This window comes from Mesoplodon bidens (assembly GCF_964165515.1).
Source record: "Mesoplodon bidens genome assembly, chromosome: 6".
Taxonomy (NCBI): Eukaryota; Metazoa; Chordata; class Mammalia; order Artiodactyla; family Ziphiidae; genus Mesoplodon; species Mesoplodon bidens.
Window position 1 is genome coordinate 108,965,628 of NC_138162.1, and position 19,106 is coordinate 108,984,733.

Consider the following 19,106-nt stretch of genomic DNA (forward strand, 5'->3'; position numbering starts at 1 on the left):
CTCGTCCTGTGCTTTGCATGGATTAGCAAGGTGAACAGATTAGCTCTGTGCTCAGGAAGCTGGCTCACGTCTAGCAGGGGAAACAGACAAGGAAGAGTGAATTCTGGGCCTCGGGGCATTCCTGGCAGAGGCAGGGGAGTCTGGGGAGGATCAGTCACACATAAATCTATTTTACACATCTCACTCATCACCGCACTTTGCAAAACGTCCCTTATGGGTCTAATCTTTGCAGTAGCCCTGGGACAAGGTGGGTACCACTATTCCCCTTTTAGAGTTATGAAAACTGAGGCTGGGAGAGGTTGTCTTCAGGCCGCACACTGGTAAGTTGCAAAGTGAGGCCTTTAGCTCCCTGGAAGGGTTTATGCACGTGGAGGTCAGCTGAGTGGCAGGAATCACAGGGGTGCTCCCCCCAGGAGCCCAGACACTAGCCCTGCATGAACATTATGCCTGGCAGACAGGCCTAGGCCACCTGTGCTCTCAGCAGTCCACTCCCTCCTGGGAGGTGGAATCTCAGGCCCGGCTGCACTGTCCCCTCAGAAGAGTGTCTTTCCCACATCCCCTATGTGAGGGTCTCCAGTCCCTACTGGCCCCCACAGAAGGGCTGTGCTAATTGCCACCCGCCCTCACTTGTGTTTTAGCATCCTGCTTCCAGCTCCTGCACCATGAAAATCCTGTTTTGTGACCTCCTGCTTCTCAGCCTCTTCTCCAGCGTGTCCAGCAGCTGTCAGAAGGACTGTATGGCCTGCAGAGAGAAGCTCCGCCCCACTCTTGACAGCTTCAACCTTGAGGTAGGTCCGGGAGCAGCCCTGTCTTCCCCTCCCTCCCCCCAAGGTCACGTGACTCTCCCAGTGTCAGATGGTCTGTAGGAAACAGATGTGGACTTGAGCATCTTCTGAAAGCAAACCCTGTCATCTTTCCACTTTACCACGTTCATATAAAGACCCACCCATGCTGCCATTTTGTTCCCATCATTAAAATAATGCATACTGGGCTTCCCTGGTGGCGCAGTGGTTGAGAGTCCGCCTGCTGATGCAGGGGACACGGGTTCGTGCCCCGGTCCGGGAAGATCCCATATGCCGCGGAGCGGCTGGGCCTGTGAGCCCGTGCTCCGCAACGGGAGAGGCCACGGCAGTGAGAGGTCCGCATACCGCAAAAAAATAAAAATAAAAAAATAATGCATACTCATTCTAGAAAATTTGGCAAATTCCAAAAACTATTTTAAAAAAATTTTTAATCACCTTTAATCCCACCAGAGAAAGAATCCTAGTTTTTTCACTTGCTATGTTACACAAGGATAATTTTCCCCTGTTATTAACATTATTTTAAATTACTTCTTCCCACGAGTACAGTATACTTAGCTTAACCAATCCCCTCCTGTTGAACATTTATGTTGCCCTTCAGTTTTGATATTACAGACAGTTCTCCAATGAACACCTAAATGCTCTCTTGTATTTTAAATTTTGATGTGAGCACTAAATTTCTTTTTACTAAGTAAGCTGCTTTCTCACCTGCTTTCATTACAGTTTAGTTATTCCTCTCCTATTGAATCCAGTATAACTCAATTACTTTTTCTTTGTAGTCAAGTAAACTCTTTTCAAAAGATGCCATGTTTGAACCTCCTCAACCTTTAAGAACAAACTTTCGCCTACTGTTCCTTAAGGCAAGCGTACAAATATAGGAACCAAGTACTCACGCTGGGATAACACCCTAACGTGAGCAGACACAGCCCCCGACGCACCCAAACACCAAGCTCCTCCTGTGCCAGCTCAGTGGTTTTCAAGTCTGTTTCCTGAACAGTAATAACCACCGAATCATGAAGCGCATCCCCCGAGAACCCATTCAAAGTTCATCCATCCTCCTCATTCAGCCTCATGGGTTTCCTGAGCACCTACTATGTGCTGAGCACTGGGCTAGGCCAAGGGCCCTGAGATGAGCGGATGGATGGCTTTTGCAACTGGTGGGAGAGAAGAACCCCCAATCCCTCCATGAGCGTAATGACTGAGCCCCAGGGAAGCAAGAACAGGGGACCCCAACCTAGTCTAGAGGGGCAGAGGGGGCTTTTGGAGGAACTAAGTCTTTAAGGAAACCGAAAGAGGATCGGTAGTGAAGAGGCAGGGAGCGAGAGCCCCAGGTGCCCAGGTAATGGAGGGAGGTGTGGGGGAGGGGAGGGGGCACATGTGCAAATGCCTTTTGGGGGAGGGGAGTGGCAATTCAGGAACTGAGAAAAGCTGCGTTTGGCTAGAACACAGAAGGCCCACCTGCCTTTTCTGTGCAGCCCAGAGAGGCTTAAAATTTCACCCCAAACAAAACGCTTTCCCTTGGCCTCAGTAACCAGAGCAGACAACTAGTTTACACGTAAACCAGTGAAGGAGCTGACTAAGCAATAATCTCATAAGCGCCTCACTTTTAAGGCTCTGAGGCTGCAGCCTAGACAAGACTGAAAGTTGTGAACAATTCCTGAGTCACGAGCTTTAAGTGCAGCCCTTTATCTCCCACTCAAAAAAGCATTAGGACTCGAACAGATATTTGTACACCCATGTTCATAACAGCATTACACACAAGGGTCAAAAGGTGGAAATGACTCAACCGACCATGGAGAGATGAACGGATAAAGCAAATACGGTCTATGCATACAGTGGAATATCATTCAGCTTTAAAAAGGAAGGGAATGGTGACACACGTTACGGCATGGATGAGCCCTGAAGATGTATGCTAAGTGAAATAAGCCAGTCACAAAAGGACAAATGCCGTAGGATTCCACTTACCTTAGGTTCCTAGAGCAGTCTGATTCGCGGAAACAGGAAGTAGAATGGGGGTTACCAAGGGCTGGGGAAAGAGGAAAGGGGAGTTAGTGTTCCACCGGTACAAAGTTTCAGTTTGGGAAAAGGAAAAAGTTCTAGAGATGGTTGGGGGAGTTGATGGTAGGACAACAATGTGAATATATCAATACTTAATACCACTGAGCTGTACGCTTAAAAAGGGTTCAAATGCTAAATTTTATGATATGTGTATTTCACAATAGAAAAAACGTGTTAGGACCTCAACTGCAAGGATAATCCTAAGTCTGCTCTCATTTATTTCTTACAAAGTAAAGCATTCATGGATTTAGGTGGTTTGTTTGTCACAAACATCGCACCTGACTGTGAAGCACTATGATGCTCCCACTGCCGGGACACCTTGACCTTGGGGGGGGCCCTGTTCTGGGACAACAGAGGCCACCAGGGACAGATTCTCTCCAGCCTGCTTATTGCCATCTCAGGATCTGTCCTCCTGCCCTTTCTTCTTCCTCTGTACCACTGATTTTCCTGCTGGGAATTTTTCCTTTTTCCCCTCTCCCACTTGCTCTTTCCTTCCCTCCATTGTCATGTTTTTTTTGTTGTTGTTTTTTGCGGTACGCGGGCCTCTCACCGTTGCAGCCTCTCCCGTTGCGGAGCACAGGCTCCGGACGCGCAGGCTCAGCGGCCATGGCTCACGGGCCCAGCCGCTCCGCGGCACGTGGGATCCTCCCGGACCGGGGCACGAACCCGCGTCCCCTGCATCGGCAGGCGGACCCCCAACCACTGCGCCCCCAGGGATGCGCCCGTTGTCATGTGTTTGAACGAGTATCTACACTTGTGACTTTGAGCGCCTTGCATCTGCCTCGCTCCTTAGCTGCTGTCGGAGGTCACCAGCAGCTCCTAACCACAGAAGCCCCGGCAGGTGTGCAGGCTTCCTCTCCTCGTCCTCTCTGGGTGAAGCCGGCTCTCTTCCCCACTCTGACTCTTCCTTTTCTGCCTCCTGTTGCGGCCCTGTTCCTTTTCCTGCCCCCTGAACATAAGCAATCGCCAAGATTCCCTGCTTCTTACCTCCTTCTGAGATGCCGCATCCACTTTCCAGGTCGTCCGCTCTCCCCAGACAGCAGGTAACGCCCAAAGGTACACTCTTCACCTCTTCTCTGCTGGGCTTCCATCGCTTTCCATAGTTTCTGGGAAATCCAGGCTTCCCTTCCCTTTCCACGGCTCCAAGAACCTGACCTGCCGCCATCTTGCTCATGGCTCTCCCTCCTCCCCCAGCCAATAAATCCTGCTCTCAAAACCCAGATCAGGTTTCACCTCTTAAGAGAATCTTTGCTGATTCTCCACCTGGCCCCAATTGAGCCAGCCCCTAGCTCCTTTACTCTCTGATGATTATTTGCGTCGGCTAGTCTCTCACCACCAGGTATGAGCTTTCTTTGCTGATTATTCTGGGTATCCCCAGCATGCTGCAGTGTGGGGCACAGAGCAGTACTCAGTTAAGAGGTCCCATGGAAATTGTAAAATTGCAAGACCTTTAGTCTCCTAATAGGTGCAGGCCCTGCACAGTTTTTACACAGGTGTCTTTCAAAGCCAGTAAAGAATCTGGAGCCTGTTTCCATTTCTCCATAGCATCTTCAATCTCTGGGGTCCAGACAACACTTAGAAAATGGCCAGTTCTAGCCTGACCGTGAGGGATAATCCCTGCCAGTGCCTGCTGGCCCCCAGAGGACCTGGCTGCCTGGCTGTTTGGTTTCTAGCTTGTATTCACTTTTAACCTATTTTTTTTAAGTTTTATGAGAGGCCTAGAATTGAGGCAACCACATCTCATTTCCAAATCTTTCAACCCTTGAGTATGTCCACTCTGTGAATGATGGGGGAGTCAGATATTTAGGCAAGGGTCAGCTCCCCAATCCCCCCACCAAATGACATCATCCCCAGGACCATCTGGACCCTTGGCTTCATCAAAAATCTCTTTATTTCTCATTCCAGGGCAGTGGTCCAAGTATGGTTGTCTTTTTGGTAGACTATCATTTTGGTCAGTAAATGATTCACACATCCCCAAACGATTGCAATGTCCTGGGCTTTCAGCTAAACTGTGAATGGTACTTACACCATCGGCTTAAGAAGAAAAAAACTAGATTCACTGAGTTGATTTAGAGACAAAGAAGAAGGTAACTCCCAAGAAAGGTCTGGGGAAATTTATTTAAATTCCCTAAAACTCTATTAAAAGCAGAAGAAACTACCTTCTGCTAGTACTTTGTCTTCATTACATGAAAATTCTTAGTAGTTGACTTGCAGTCGGAGTTCCTGATACGTTTTTCTTTTGTACTATTCCTCTGCTGGCCTGCTTGTGTTGGCCGTCAGATATTCTGGCAGAACCTCCTAAAGCAAATAGATCTCAAATGTCTCTCTGTCAGAAGTGGTTGGATTCCTTCGTGGCAGAAACGTGACAAACTCAATGAGCTGCTTCTTTTCCTTCCAATGGGCTCGTGGGCCTGTTTCCCTAATCTTCGATCCCAGACATCCAAATGGCCCTTTGCTCAGTTTCCTCCCAAGCCCAGCTTTACAGATCAATTTGGCACCAATCTGGGACTTTCCAGATGCTCCTGGGCACTGTGGCTTAATATAGCAATGTCATCAGTGTGGCCTGTGAAAATGTGTCCAGCTCACTTAACGGGCCATTAACCCATCTCTGGAAAGAAGCTGGTGGGTCCCTCAGACCAGACAGTTTAGGCATTAAGCTCATATGCGCATCTGGTGCTACAAATGCTGTTGCGAATTTGGATTCCTCATTTTTGCCCAAAACCTTCTCCTAAATCAAGAATTGAGACGATTTTGTTAGTACCTAATTCATCTAATAGTACGTTGAGTCTCGGTGTGGGCTCTGCATCTGGTTTGATCCTAGAATTTCATTTTCTCTGATTGACACACAACCTAATTACCATCTGGGCTTAGAAACTCAGGGGCTCACAGAACATCTGATAGCCCCTGGGCTTAACAGCTTCCACCTGTTTCTGTAAATGGAAGGAGCAGAACAATACAACAAGCACTTTGAGGGTCCTACTCTGTGAGGATCAGACCCAGTGTGCTCCAAATGTCCATTTCACCTCTACACTTTACACTTCTGAAACCGCACAACTCCGATTGGGACTGGAACCACTGGGGCTGGGACTGGAACCCAGCCAAAACCCAGATTGGGACTGGAACCCATGGTCTTATAATTGAGATCACCCACCTGGTCTCAGGACTTAATGAGGCTCAGATGCTTTATGTCTCATCACAGAAAGAATTCAGTAAAAGACAAAGTGGAAGGTAGGAAGTGGATTTATTTAGAGAGATACACATTCCATAGACAGAATACAGTCATCTCAAAAGGTGAGAAGGGCCCTGGGAGAAACACACTCCACAGATTGTGAGCCATCTCAGAAGGAGAGAGGCCCCGAAATATGGGGTGGTTAATTTTTATGGGCTGGGTAATTTCACACGCTAATGAGCGGGAGGATTATTCCAACTATTTTGCAGAGGGGGAGGAGATTTCCAGGAATGGGACCACCACCCATTTTTGGACCTTTTATGGTCAGCCCCGGAACGGTCATGGCACCTGTAGGTGTGTCATTTAGATGTTAATGTATTACAGTGAGTGTATAATGAGGCTCAACGTTCCACTGGAAGTCGAATCTTCCACTGTCTTGGACCTAGCTGGTTCTAACCTGTTTGTGTCATATCTTCTAGGGCTATGTCATTCTTTTAGAGGTTATGCCCTGCTCCCTTCCCTCCTGTTTCACTTCTACTGGCTTTCCCAGTGCTACCCATGCTTTCCTGTCATCTCCTTGACTCTGTAGTATAGGGTTTCTCAGACTCATCACTGTAGATATATTAGGCTGGATAATTATTTGTTGGGGAGGAGGGGGCTGTCCTATGCATTGTAGCATGTTTGCTAGTGTCCCTGTGAAACAGAGCAGGACTCTGTGGGACCCTCCTGGGTACAAATCCTTTCTGTGTCCCCCATTTCTTTTTTTGTAGGAAATAGGCTTCATCCAGCCTCCAGAACTTTCCCTGAGTTCCAATGGGTAGGTTCAAACAGTTGTTAATCAGGGACAAGGAAGGAACAATCAAACAATAGTGCAGCCTTGGGGCAGGGTTCCTCCTCAAGGGATACATATAACAATACCTTTGTGTTCTTCTGCGGGAACTAAGGCCCCCATCCTTAGAAGGATAGTAACTCCAGGCTGAGCACAAGATTCCTGGAGCACCTGTTACCTCACCACCAACACATCAGAGTCACACACCCTGCAGCCTTCACCCCAAATTTTGCCTATTAAAAACTTCTCCCCGAAAACCATCAGGGGTTTTGGGATTTTTGAACATGAGCCACCTGTTCTCCTTGCTTGGCCCTGCAATAAACCTTTCTCTGCTCCAGACTCCAGTGTTTCGGTTTGTCTGGCATCACTGTACGTCGGGCACACAACCTTGTGTTCAGTAACAGCTGGCCTCTACTCACTGGATAGCAGTAGCATCCCTGCTCCCACCCACTGTGTGACAACCAAATGTGTCTCCAGACATTGCCAATTGTCCCCTGGGGGGCAAAATTGCTCCCAATTGAGACCCACTGCTGTAGAGCAATAACCCAATAGGATGATGATCTAAAAGAACAAACTACAAATTAGTTCTACTCAGTTTTCTTCAAAGTGTTTCAGGAGCAGGCGAAGTGCAGACCCCAGTGACTCTCTGAAGGAGTCCCCAACCACCATGTTCCATGATGGTTTCTTCCTCCTCAGAGCCAGTTCCAAAGCAGGGTTTCTCAAAGTGTAATCCAGCCTCAGAATCGCCTGGGATGCTTGAAAATGCAAATTCCTGGACCCCACCCTCAGTTTACTGCATCAGAATCTCCAGGGGTATAGATTAAGAATTTGCATTCTAACAAACCCCAGTAGGGGTTCATAAAGACCACTTAAGTCTGCAGCTCCATTGTTCTAGAGTCCACCCTCCCCCTCTATGGAATTTTCCCGTCATTCTTTCTTACCCAGTGAGTTTGTGGGTGTGAAAAACTGGTTTCTCTATGTATCTCACTGAGTTGTCAGCATCTCTGAGGAAACTCTAAATGGAAAAGACATACTCGAAAAAATCTTGTGTATCAGTAGGGGCCAACCTCACCACCTCTGGCCAGCAGGTAGTCTGGGCAAAGGTGTTCCTTGGAAACCTTACCAGTGAAGGAGAGTGAGAGTAACACTCCCACTGGATACCACCTCTTTTTCCTCTCTGGTCCAGTAGAAAAATGAGCAATTTCCCCATCAGAACCTTACTTTTTGGTCCCATAGAATCCTTATTTTCCCATTAGTTTCCACCAATTCGTATTGCAAGCACAGAGAAGTCACTGACTAGGAGGTGTCCTGGGTTGGGACTTGAAACACTGGAGTTCTGTTCAGGTTATACTGTTATTTCACCATGTAGTTTTGGACCCATTACAGAACCTCATTATGACATGGGAACATGGACCACACTGGTCGTTTCCAAACCTGGGCAAATCTCACAGTTACCTGAGCTTTGTAAAAATAAGCTTTAAACGCTGGTTCTATTCCTCAGAGGTTTAACTGGGTTATGAAATTCTGTGTTTTAAAAAGTTCTGCAGATGATTCAGATTCACACCCAGGTATAGGACCCATTGGGCCAGGTGTTGCCCAAGGAGTCTATGCAATGCCTTGATGATGCACAAGAAGAGTTGAGGCATCTCCCAGTGTGACCACTGGGCGACCTCAGCCACAGACCCCCTCTTCCTTCTCTTGTTTCTCTTCATTTCACATCCTCACTATGGACTCCGCTTTGTATTCCAGCTATGAGATGCCTGGAATGCATACACGTTCTCCCTACAGCACAGCTAGCAGCCAAGTGAAGAGGTCCTAAGCCTGGAGTCCACGGATGCCCATCCATGGCTAGGCTTTAGAAGATGTATGAACCCCCTAAAATTATACGCAAATGTGACACGAATGTGCATTTAAACGGTGAAAGGGAGGGAATCCCTTATGGAGAATCATTAGATTCTCAAAAGAGTCCATGACCCAAAAAAAGGTGAAGAACCCTGGTCTAATGGGACAGCAAGACAAAGAGCTGCAACAGGGTGACAAACACTACATCATAAGCGTGTGCTAAATGACAGAGGAGTTCTAGTCTGGTTGCAACTAGCTGCAACTCCTGTTCTTCCAGTGACTCCCTTTCTCATCTTTTTTCTTTTCTTTTTTTTTTTTTTTTTAAAGTTTTCCCTTTGTCACGCTTAGCTAAATATAAAGTGAATTCTTTATTAATACAGCTCAGGGCAACAAACCTCTACTTGAAACCCTCCTATTTACTGGATGGAGAAGATTCCTCCATGAGTAAGATGTGGTCCCTAACTTGTCATATTCTGTCTTGTAAGGTGTTACAATTATACTAAGCATTCAAATTTCCACAAGCGCAAAACAAAGTTTTGTGGGAGCACAGAAGCAGGAGAGAGCAATTCCAGCTGGGGAGCCAGAAGCAGGTGTCATTGAGGAGTAGCTCTGGAGCCTGGCTGGCCCCAAAGGATGGATAGAAGGAGGTTATTCCATCAGAAGGAACAGAGTGAGAAAAGACATGTGGGGAAGGTGACATCGCCAGACCCCTTCTCTTTCTGCTTTACCTGTCTACGGCTGCCACCCTCATATGGTTCCATCCTCTGAGTCTCCTCAAGATTTCAAGATGGCCCATTGAACACCTGCCAAAATGTCCACATTCTAAGCAGGAGGCTGGAGGAAGGGGAGGACGAAGGGAAAAAAAGATGTTCTTCCTGGATAAGTCAGCCCCCTACTTTCCCAGAAGCCCCACCTGGTCCTTTCCATGTATATGTCATCGGCCACCTCTGGCTACAAAGGAGGTTGGGAAACATATATGTGGCCTTCAGGAAGAAAACAAGTGTCCTCTCTCTTTTTAAAAAAAATATTTATTTATTTATCTGGTTGCACCTGGTCTTAGTTGCAGCAGGCGGGCTCCTTAGTTGTGGCATGCGAACTCTTAGTTGCGGCATGCATGTGGGATCTTAGTTCCCCGACCAGGGATCGAACCCATGCCCCCTGTATCGGGAGAGCAGAGTCTTAACCACTGCGCCACCAGGGAAGTCCCAGAAGTGTTCTCTTAGTAAGGAAGAGGGGAGATGGGTACAGAATGGGCAGGTGGTAGCCTCTGCCCCAGAAGAGAAGGTGGGCTTTATTCTTAACAAATTGTACTTAATGTGTTGGTCAGACATTTTGATGGAGATAGACAGGGATCAGAGAAGTGTCTGGACTTCAGGAGGTAACAGGTACCGGATATAGAGACCTGGGGTGCCCTGAAAGAAGTGATGACCAAAATCACAGAAATGAACAACGTCACCAAGGGGCAGATTGTAAAGAGAGGTGCGAAGTGTAAAGACCGAATCTTAGGAACACAGGAGGAAGGAGCACAAACAGTCTGAGAGGTGAGCACAGTATCAGAAAGAGAAGTTTCAGGAGGGTGTGGTCCCCATTACCAAATGCTGTAGGTCAAGGAGAAGGAACTAAGCAGGACCATTGGCTCTGGTGACTGGGAAGTCACTGGAGGTCCCTCAAGTAGGGATGAGGGTGGGAAGCAGATTTCAAGGAGTTGAGGAGAAAGTGGAAGGTGCTGAGATAGAGACATGGGCACATGGCCACATCTTGGAGAACCTGGGCAGTGACAAAAGAGGGGCAGGGTTGGAGGTGGCAAAGGCTTCAGGAGAAGTCGGATTGAAGGAAACATTTTGAGGGTTTGGTGGAACAGCCTGTGAGGTCTGTGATTTAAGCTGCACACATATCTCACTCCTTGGTTAGAGATCAGGTTGGAAACCTGTAGAGGCATCTATGCCACTCTGAACACCTGGGTGGATGGTTTTGTTGTTGTTGTTGTTGTTCTTGTTGTTTTGTGGTACGCGGGCCTCTCACTGCTGTGGCCTCTCCCGTTGCGGAGCACAGGCTCCAGACGCGCAGGCTCAGCGGCCATGGCTCATGGGCCCAGCCGCTCCGTGGCATGTGGGATCTTCCCGGACTGGGGCACGAACCCGTGTCCCCTGCATCGGCAGGCGGACTCTCAACCACTGCGCCACCAGGGAAGCCCTGGGTGGATGTTTTTGCTCCCCAGGTGGGGCCGATGAGGCACACACACATCTTCTCACGTCCCACACCTGCCCAGGCAGAGCAGTAACTCCTGATGCCCTGTAAGCCAAGCAAAGACTCCGAGGTCTGACGAAGGGCTCTCTGCCGCTTCCTGCTGACCATGATGTCAAGGTCAGGTTGAAAGGTGGTTTCCATCTGGCTAAGGCCAGAAACACAGAGAGGAGCATTCAAGGTGAAGTCAAAACAGCAAACAGGTTAAAAAAAGTTGGAGGCAGAGGCTTCCAGGAGACCTAAACGGAGACCGGAACGTGGGAGGAAAGGGTCAAGGGCCAAGGCCAGGACCAGTCAGGAGGGTGGGAGATATCATGGTCAGGCTGGTAGTCTAGATGAGAAATGGAGACGCCTGGAGAGACAGTGCAGCAGCAGGAGTTCCTCGGGGGCTGGCGGGTCTACTGGGTTGTGTCTGATGTTCCCCGAATACCCAACCTGCCTACATCCCAAAGTCTTGACCCTCATTTTCTTTTTTAAAAATTTATTTTGTTGAAGTATAGTTGATTTACAATGTTGTGTTAATTTCTGCTGTACAGCGAAGTGACTCAGTTATACACATATATACATTCTTTTTCATATTCTTTTCCATTATGGTTTATCCCAGGACGTTGAATACAGTTCCCTGTGCTATGCAGTAGGACCTTGTTATCCATCCATTCTATACGTAATAGTTTGCATCTACTAACCTCGAACTCCCAATCCATCCCTCCCCCACTCTCCCTCCCCCTTGGCAACCACAAGTCTGTTTGACCCCCATTTTCTATAACTGATGCACAGATAGTGAAGACTAGTGTATGTGAGGTGAAAAATGAATCACACCAAGGTTGATCTTTACCTGGTGACCTTAAAATAACCATGCAGATTTAACTATGTGACTACATACTTTGACATCCCCAATTTCTTAAACCGATCTGACCTCTCCTAAGCTTGATAAGAGAACAAAATAAAATTCTTCTTTATGGGTGACCCTGATGAGCTGTGTTTGGCTCCAAAAACCCGACGAAGGCTATAACGCGGTGCAGATTTGGTGCACTCATTCCGTTAACTTGCTGTGTCACTGGTGGTGAGTTAACCTCACCTCCCTGAGCCCCAGTTTTCTTTGTGAAATGACAGAGCTGGGCTAGTTTTCTGCTTCTTTCCAATTCTGAAATTCTACGGACTTAAATAACTGCATGTAAAACTGCTGCACGGTACTTGATAAATGGGTGCTTCAGGAGCACTTGCACTGGCACCAAAGTAGACGCCAGAAGGACTTGACCTCCTCATGGGCTTGGACCAATAGCTGTCCCTGGTCTTTCTCCCTCCTCCACCTCCATCTTTGCAGGTGTGCATCCTCGAGTGTGAAGGCAAGGTTTTCTCTGGCCCCCTCTGGACTCCGTGCACCAAGGTCATGGCGAGGGGCTCCTGGCAGCTCAACCCTGCTGACCCAGACCACGTGGCAGCTGCTCTTGACCAGCCAAGAGCCTCTGAGATGCAGCATCTGAAGAGAATGCCCCGTGTCAGGAGCCTCTTCCAAGCTCAGAAAGGGACAGAGCCTGGCACGGAGGAGGTGGGGGACACGGAGCAGAAGCAGCTGCAGAAGAGGTTCGGGGGTTTCACCGGCGCCCGGAAGTCGGCCCGGAAGTTGGCCAACCAGAAGCGGTTCAGTGAGTTTATGAGACAGTACCTGGTCCTGAGCATGCAGTCCAGCCAGCGCCGGCGCACCCTGAACCAGAATGGTAATGCGTAGCCGGAAGGGGAGCCCCTCCCAGCTGTACCGTCCACTTCAACCCATGAGTGAGTGGGGCCCGAATGAGCTGGGGGCAAAAAGAAACCTCCTCTACCCCTGTCTTAGCCATCCTCCCTGGCCTGGCCCCCAAACACACACACACACCCTACACCACCTCCAGGGCTTCAGCTCCTGGGAGGCCTGGGAGGTAAACCCACCTCCCTACCTCCTGCCCACCTTCTCTCTGGGAGCAAAGATTTTCCCGGGAATGCTCTCGACGCTGACCACTGCCATTAAGAGACTGGTTACCATGGGGATAATAGTAGTGTGTTGAGATAACTAATTCCTCTATAGCTCTCCAGGAGCTTAGTTTCTATGGGGACAGTTAAGTGGACCAATCCTCCTATCTGGTTGCCATAGAAACCATTCACTCACCTTTCCTCCGAGACTAAGAACCGAGAACTGGACCTACGCTTAGCCATTCGCAGAGAGTCTGATTTCTGTGGCTGTGATGTTGCTATTTCACCTTCAAAGATGGCTTAGCTGTCCTTTCCCTCCCCCCCTGTATCTCAAGGTGACTGGCTTCCATGGAAACCATTAAACGTTCCCCATCTCCCCCAGTCAAGTTCTGGTTAGGACCAGTTCTTGTCAGGACACTTTCTGCTTTTCTTTCTTCCACACATCACTCGTCCATCTGACCACTTTGCCAGAGACGGGCTGATTCTTTGCAGCCAATGGAACCTGAGCAAGGCTTTGAGAATCTGGCCCAAATGACCTGAGTCGCTTTTGGAAGAGGGACTAAGGGATCATCCTCTTTCCTCAGTTTTCGCCTCTTTCCAGGCGCCATTTTTGTTTTGTGTTTGTTTGCTTGCTTGCCCTTTTTCCTCTCCCCTTCTGGTATGTTCTTACCCCCATAGACATGTTTATACATGTACCTATAATGCAGACCAGATGATAAACACCAGAGATGCTAATTTATTGCCCAGTCATTACAAACTCAGCTTTCCTCAGCCCATCAACTTATACGTAATTTTGAGTGGCACAGGGAACCGGCACAGTGGAATTGTCTGAAAATCTAAGAAAATCCCAACCATCAAGCATATATGCCTTAATTCATGTGTGGGAATATGATTATCTGCAGGATCTCATAGCTTTCCTTAAACAGTCTAGAAAATTCCCCTAACAGGAAGTACTAATCAGTTGGTCAAAAACTTTCCCCAAACGTTGTTACCCAGGTGGGGGCTTTTCCCTGACTCACGAGGCATAAGAGGAAAAAGTCTGCATGTGCTGTGTTATTTTGCTTCCCGTACGACAAAGGTAGCCAGATTGTTAAAAATCTTCCTTCAAAGTATATTAATACACGTGTGAATCTTTGGCATCCACACTTTAGCAGGGAGGCAGCCCACGTAGTGCTTTGCAGGTAGGCTGGCTTGTTTGCAAAACATCCATTGCCAAATACGGGTATATGTATTAAGTTGTAAGCCGAAGGCCGCCGTGTTTATTTTAGCAGAATGACTAATCTCTGAAGGCCCTGAATTAACCTGCACTGTTTCTGAAGTCATATTCTTGGATCCTTAACAAGCATTCTATTTTTCCTAAGCCATTCCTGCACAGGACCTAACGGTAAATCTTTCAGAGCTAGCATGGATTGAATTCTTTCAAATCTTAAAGATATTCTTCTTTAAAGGGACCCTCAAGGAACACTGAAGACATGTCTAACGCTGAACTGCAACCATTTTCTTTACCTAAAGACAGTTCAGAATCAGTCACATTAGCAAGAATCAATCTATTTAAAAAAACAAAACAAAAACTATTTGAGCCCCTATTCAGGTAATTGGTTTTTCTAGTTATCTATTAAGCTTCCAACGGAGCTGCACTGAAACATAACTGGTAACCAGCTTCTGTCTGTGGCTTTGCTCAAGATGTAAACTTCTTGATGGAAACACTGCAGATATTAACCAGCTCATTTGGGTGTTATTGATTGCTCTCCTCCTGTGACCATCTCACTCATTCTTTTTTCCACGCATTCATGGTTGCCGAGTTCCAGTGCAAATGTGTATTTATGAGTCCCTTAAGCCTGTCTTTATTCGCCTATACATACTCCAACCAGCCCCACACATGCTCGAGATTTCTCCACGGCTGGGGGACTCCTGTTGCCAGGCTGTTCTGGACTCCTGAGACATCCAACACCAACCTATATTTAGAAGGCTGGAGGAAAGGGCACCACCTAACACACGGGATAAAGAGCGCTTATTCAGGGACTTCTCTGGCTGTCCAGTGGTTAAGACTCTGCGCTTCTAACGCAGGGGGGTGTGAGTTCAATCCCTGGCCGGGGAACTGAGATCCCACATGCCACACGGTGCGGCCAAAAAATTTTTTTAAAAAACCTTATTCAGAAAGTATAATTGTTACTGGGTCTAAGCTCGGCCACACGACAGGCCAATAACTGAGAGATGAGTTGTTGGGACAAAGCAAAATGACTTTATTCGGGAAGCCAGCAAACCGAGGAGACGGTGAGCCAAACCATCTTGCCTGAGTTAGAATTCAGGCTCCTTTTATACTAAAAGGGGAGGGAGTAAGGGCCAACATTTCCTGGTTCCCATCAGCCTCCAGAGGGGATGTGTTCATTTCTTCCTCCCTGCAGTCATTCACAGGTGGGCCTGGTCAGGATGTTTCCTGTGAGCTAAACAAAGGTATTTTAGCTGAATGCTCATTACCTGGGAAGCAGGATTCCCAGAGATGGGCCTTTATGTATAACTTAAGCTTACAGGCAACATCCCTTTAGTGATTAACATGTAATAGAATACAGAAGTTCTTCCCTATTACATAATGATGTCCTAGAAAGGAAGGACCCTGGGGTGCAGGACCAGTTCTAGACAGACCTGTGAAAAGTGCACAACGGGTCGTGGTATATACCGTCCCTTTTCCTCTCTTCTGCTGTCCCTGGCCTTGAACTTCTAGACAGTGGAAAGTAAGCAGGTTCATTCCTGGTGAGAAATTAGTGAAGTTAGCACTTGTATTATAAAGGAGAGCCATAAGTGAGGGCTCTATTTAGCCTGAAGAAATGAATTACCACACACAGATTCTAAACTCCAGGGATGAGAGAACTGCTTCTGGGCAGTTCTCCCCTTCTGACTTTCAAGCTCTAGCCCACAGACCTCCCTTCATTCTGTTGGTCCTGCCACTAGACCGGGGGCCAGGAAAGCAGGTATGTAGAGACAGACAGGGAACCCTTCTTGCTGCTTTTGGGGCTAATTCTGTGAATGATAGCTTTTCTTTGCCTCCTGGCTATTGCTCAGGCACGAGGGAACACAGAACTGAAGGGTCAGAAAAACTGTCAGGTTTGCCACTGTAATCATTTCTGTCTCCCCAGGTGTCCGGGTGATCCACAAATCAGCATGTCTCCAGCCCCAGACCTGCCGGCTGGGAATCAGGATTCCTTCCTCCCCAAGGCCCTGAGGCAGGCCTTGTCTCCAGGCCTCCACCCCCAGGGCCCAGCCCCATCTGGCTGTCTTTCCCTCCCCCCTCCTTCCTGCCCCCTCCCCCCACGGCATGTTTCATGACAACCCTGTTACTACATCAGAGTGTATTTTTGTAATCCTTCCAGCTAACATTTAAACAGCCCCAACTTTCCTTCTCACCCGCCTCTTCCCTCTTCTAGGGGTGGGTTCAAGGAACAGGAAATCAAGAGTGGGGTTTTGACTCGTCACTGCCATAACTTGTTTGTAAAAGAGCTGTTCTTTTTGACCTATTGTTTTAAACAGATATTTCTCCATTAAACTTATACTGAGCAAATGGTTAGCAAACTGGTTGGCTGCTTTTTTTTTTCTTAAAAAGTGAGCATTTTTATTCCTGAAGAGCCTTTAGTGAGAATAAAAACAGGGACAAAGAGGGACTGCCCTGGTGGGCCAGTGGTTAAGACTCCACGCTCCCAGTGCAGGGGGCTGGGTTTTGATCCCTAATGGGGGAATTAGATCCCGCAGGCATGCTGCAACTCACACCTGGCACAGCCAAAATAAATAAATAAATAAAAACTTTTTAAAAAGGAAAGACAGGGCTTCCCTGGTGGCGCAGTGGTTGAGAGTCCACCTGCCGATGCAGGGGACGCGGGTTTGTGCCCCGGTCCGGGAAGATCCCACGTGCCGCAGAGCGGCTGGGCCCGTGAGCCATGGCCGCTGAGCCTGCGCGTCCGGAGCCTGTGCTCCACGATGGGAGAGGCCACAACAGTGAGAGGCCCGTGTACAGCAAAAAAAAAAAAGAAAAGAAAAATGTTTACATCCAGAAATTACCCAGGAGTATGATCCAAAATGCAAAGCGGGGGAGGGGTGGGAGGCTGGGATTAGCAGATGCAAACTATTATATATAGGATGGATAAACAAGGTCCTACTATATAGCACAGGGAAATACACTCAATATCCTGTGACAAAGCATAATGGAAACGAATATGAAAATATATATATATATAAGTGGATCACCCCGCTGCACAGCAGAAACTGGTTGGCTGTTTTTTTGTTGTTGTTTTTTATAAATGTGTTTACTTTTTATTTATTTATTTTTGGCTGCATTGGGTCTTCGTTGCTGCGCACGGGCTTTCTCTAGTTGTGGTGCGCAGGCTTCTCATTGCGGTGGCTTCTCTTGTTGAGGAGCATGGACTCTAGGTGCGTGGGCTTCAGTAGTTGCGGCATGCAGGCTCAGCAGTTGTGGTGCATGGGCTTAGTTGCTCGGCGGTATGTGGGATCTCCCCTTACCAGGGCTCGAACCAGAGTCCCCTGCATTGGCAGGTGGAATCTTAACCACTGCACCACCAGGGAAGCCTGGTTGGCTGTTTTTAAGTGAAGTAAGTGAGAAGCACAGACGCCGGACACATGGTCAGAGCTGCCTCTCCTAGTAGGCAGAGGCAAAAAGAGAGAGGCTCTGCTTTATGTAAAGTGTGACGGGTGAGATACATGAGCAGAAACGCCGCGACTGTGCTGGGTCCCCAGATGCAAGCCCACAGCTGCGTGATTGGACCGGGCGGGATGGCGGGGGCCAGGTTGCTGGGCACCCCCCCCCCAGTTTCTGACTCACTAGAAATTTGCATTTTTAACAAGTTCCAGGTGATGTAGAGCCTGCAGGTTTGGGACCCCCGGATTGGGTCGCAATTAACACGAAACGTGTTACAATGTGTAATCATCAGTTCAGCCAAGAAACCTCGGGTCCACCCAGACGGAGTGCCTGCAGAGAGTCAAACATCTACAGAAGTAGACGGGGCCGTGGGAAATCAGTAAGGGAGGGAGGATAAGGCGCTCTGTTGGGGAACTGGGGGGCCCTGGTGAGGGATTACTGGAACCCAGTGAGAACTGTAGCTCCCTCTAGCGGTCAGTAGGGAAACGGCCACTCACTGTGCAGGGCAGTAAAGGTCGGCGAGATTCAAATACCCCAACTCCTCTCTCCTCCGTTCCCTTCCAACTGCAGCCTGTTGTCTCCAGTTGGTCAAACCCAACTGGAAGCCAGAAAGTTAGGGAGTCCTCGGATGCAGCCACAAAGGTAGGCCTGGGAGGGCCCAGGGCCGCAAACAGACGATGTCCAGCCCAAAGGCAGTGAACTGATTTAAAGGAGGGATGGGGGAAGGGGGTCAAACTGCAGCAGAGCAATGATTCTATTGGGGCTTTCTTAGAGAAGTGGGGCAAGGACAAGGGAAGGGGGAGAAAGGAGCCCTCTGTTCTACCCCAAGGTGAGGAAAAGGCCAAGGACAACCTCCTCCACAGGCTGCTGAGCTTGACGGTTTTCGGCGGTAATGTAGTCCCCTGGGTCTTCTCCAAGTGGCCTCATGCTCCCCACTGGGTGCTGTCAGGGGGCCCTAGAACCCCCTCCCAGAGATGCCTCACCATCCCAGAAATGCCTCCAATTTCGTAAAGCTGTCCCTGAGCTACCAGAACGACACATAGCTTTCTGCACCAGCTCCCCTCCCACCCACGCCAGCCCTGAACCAGCTACGTGGGCCATCATAGGACACGGAACCCATGAATTCAGGGAGCAGCCCATGTCACTCCCTAGGGTCAGAGCTCACTCCATAAGCAGAATGTGACTCATTTTCTCTTTAGTCACTTGCCCACTCCCCAACAAACTCAGGTACACAGCCAGGAACATCTCCCCGTGGTCAATACAAGCAGGAGAGAAAATGGTTACTTCCTAAAGCAAGAAAGTAACTGACATAGAAAGTCAAAGAATAGTGGTTGCTTTTATGCGGAAGAGAGGAGTGGCACTTTGCTTGAGGTACAAAGGCAATTTCTGGAATGCTGGCAATGATCTGTTTCTTGAATGACTGGTAGATACTTTGGTGTTTGCTTTGTGATAAATCATTAAACTGTAAAAATAAAAATTGGAGATTAAAAAGAGAAAAAAAAGAAAATGGTTACTTCCTAGATTATAATTCTAGTGCCATTATTTCCCAGATGATGACTTTGGTCAAGTTTT

At 48.3% G+C, this 19,106-nt stretch overlaps 1 protein-coding gene across 1 annotated transcript; it reads left to right on the top strand.

Annotated features, from left to right (window-relative positions):
- Positions 1-662: 662 nt before the first annotated feature.
- PNOC (prepronociceptin) lies at positions 663-16,109 on the top strand (the record flags this gene model as incomplete). The annotated part of the gene is made up of 3 exons (XM_081237105.1): positions 663-788; positions 12,267-12,660; positions 16,024-16,109. 3 exons carry the CDS (start codon positions 663-665, stop codon positions 16,107-16,109), a joined length of 606 nt encoding a protein of 201 aa, XP_081093231.1.
- Positions 16,110-19,106: the final 2,997 nt, after the last annotated feature.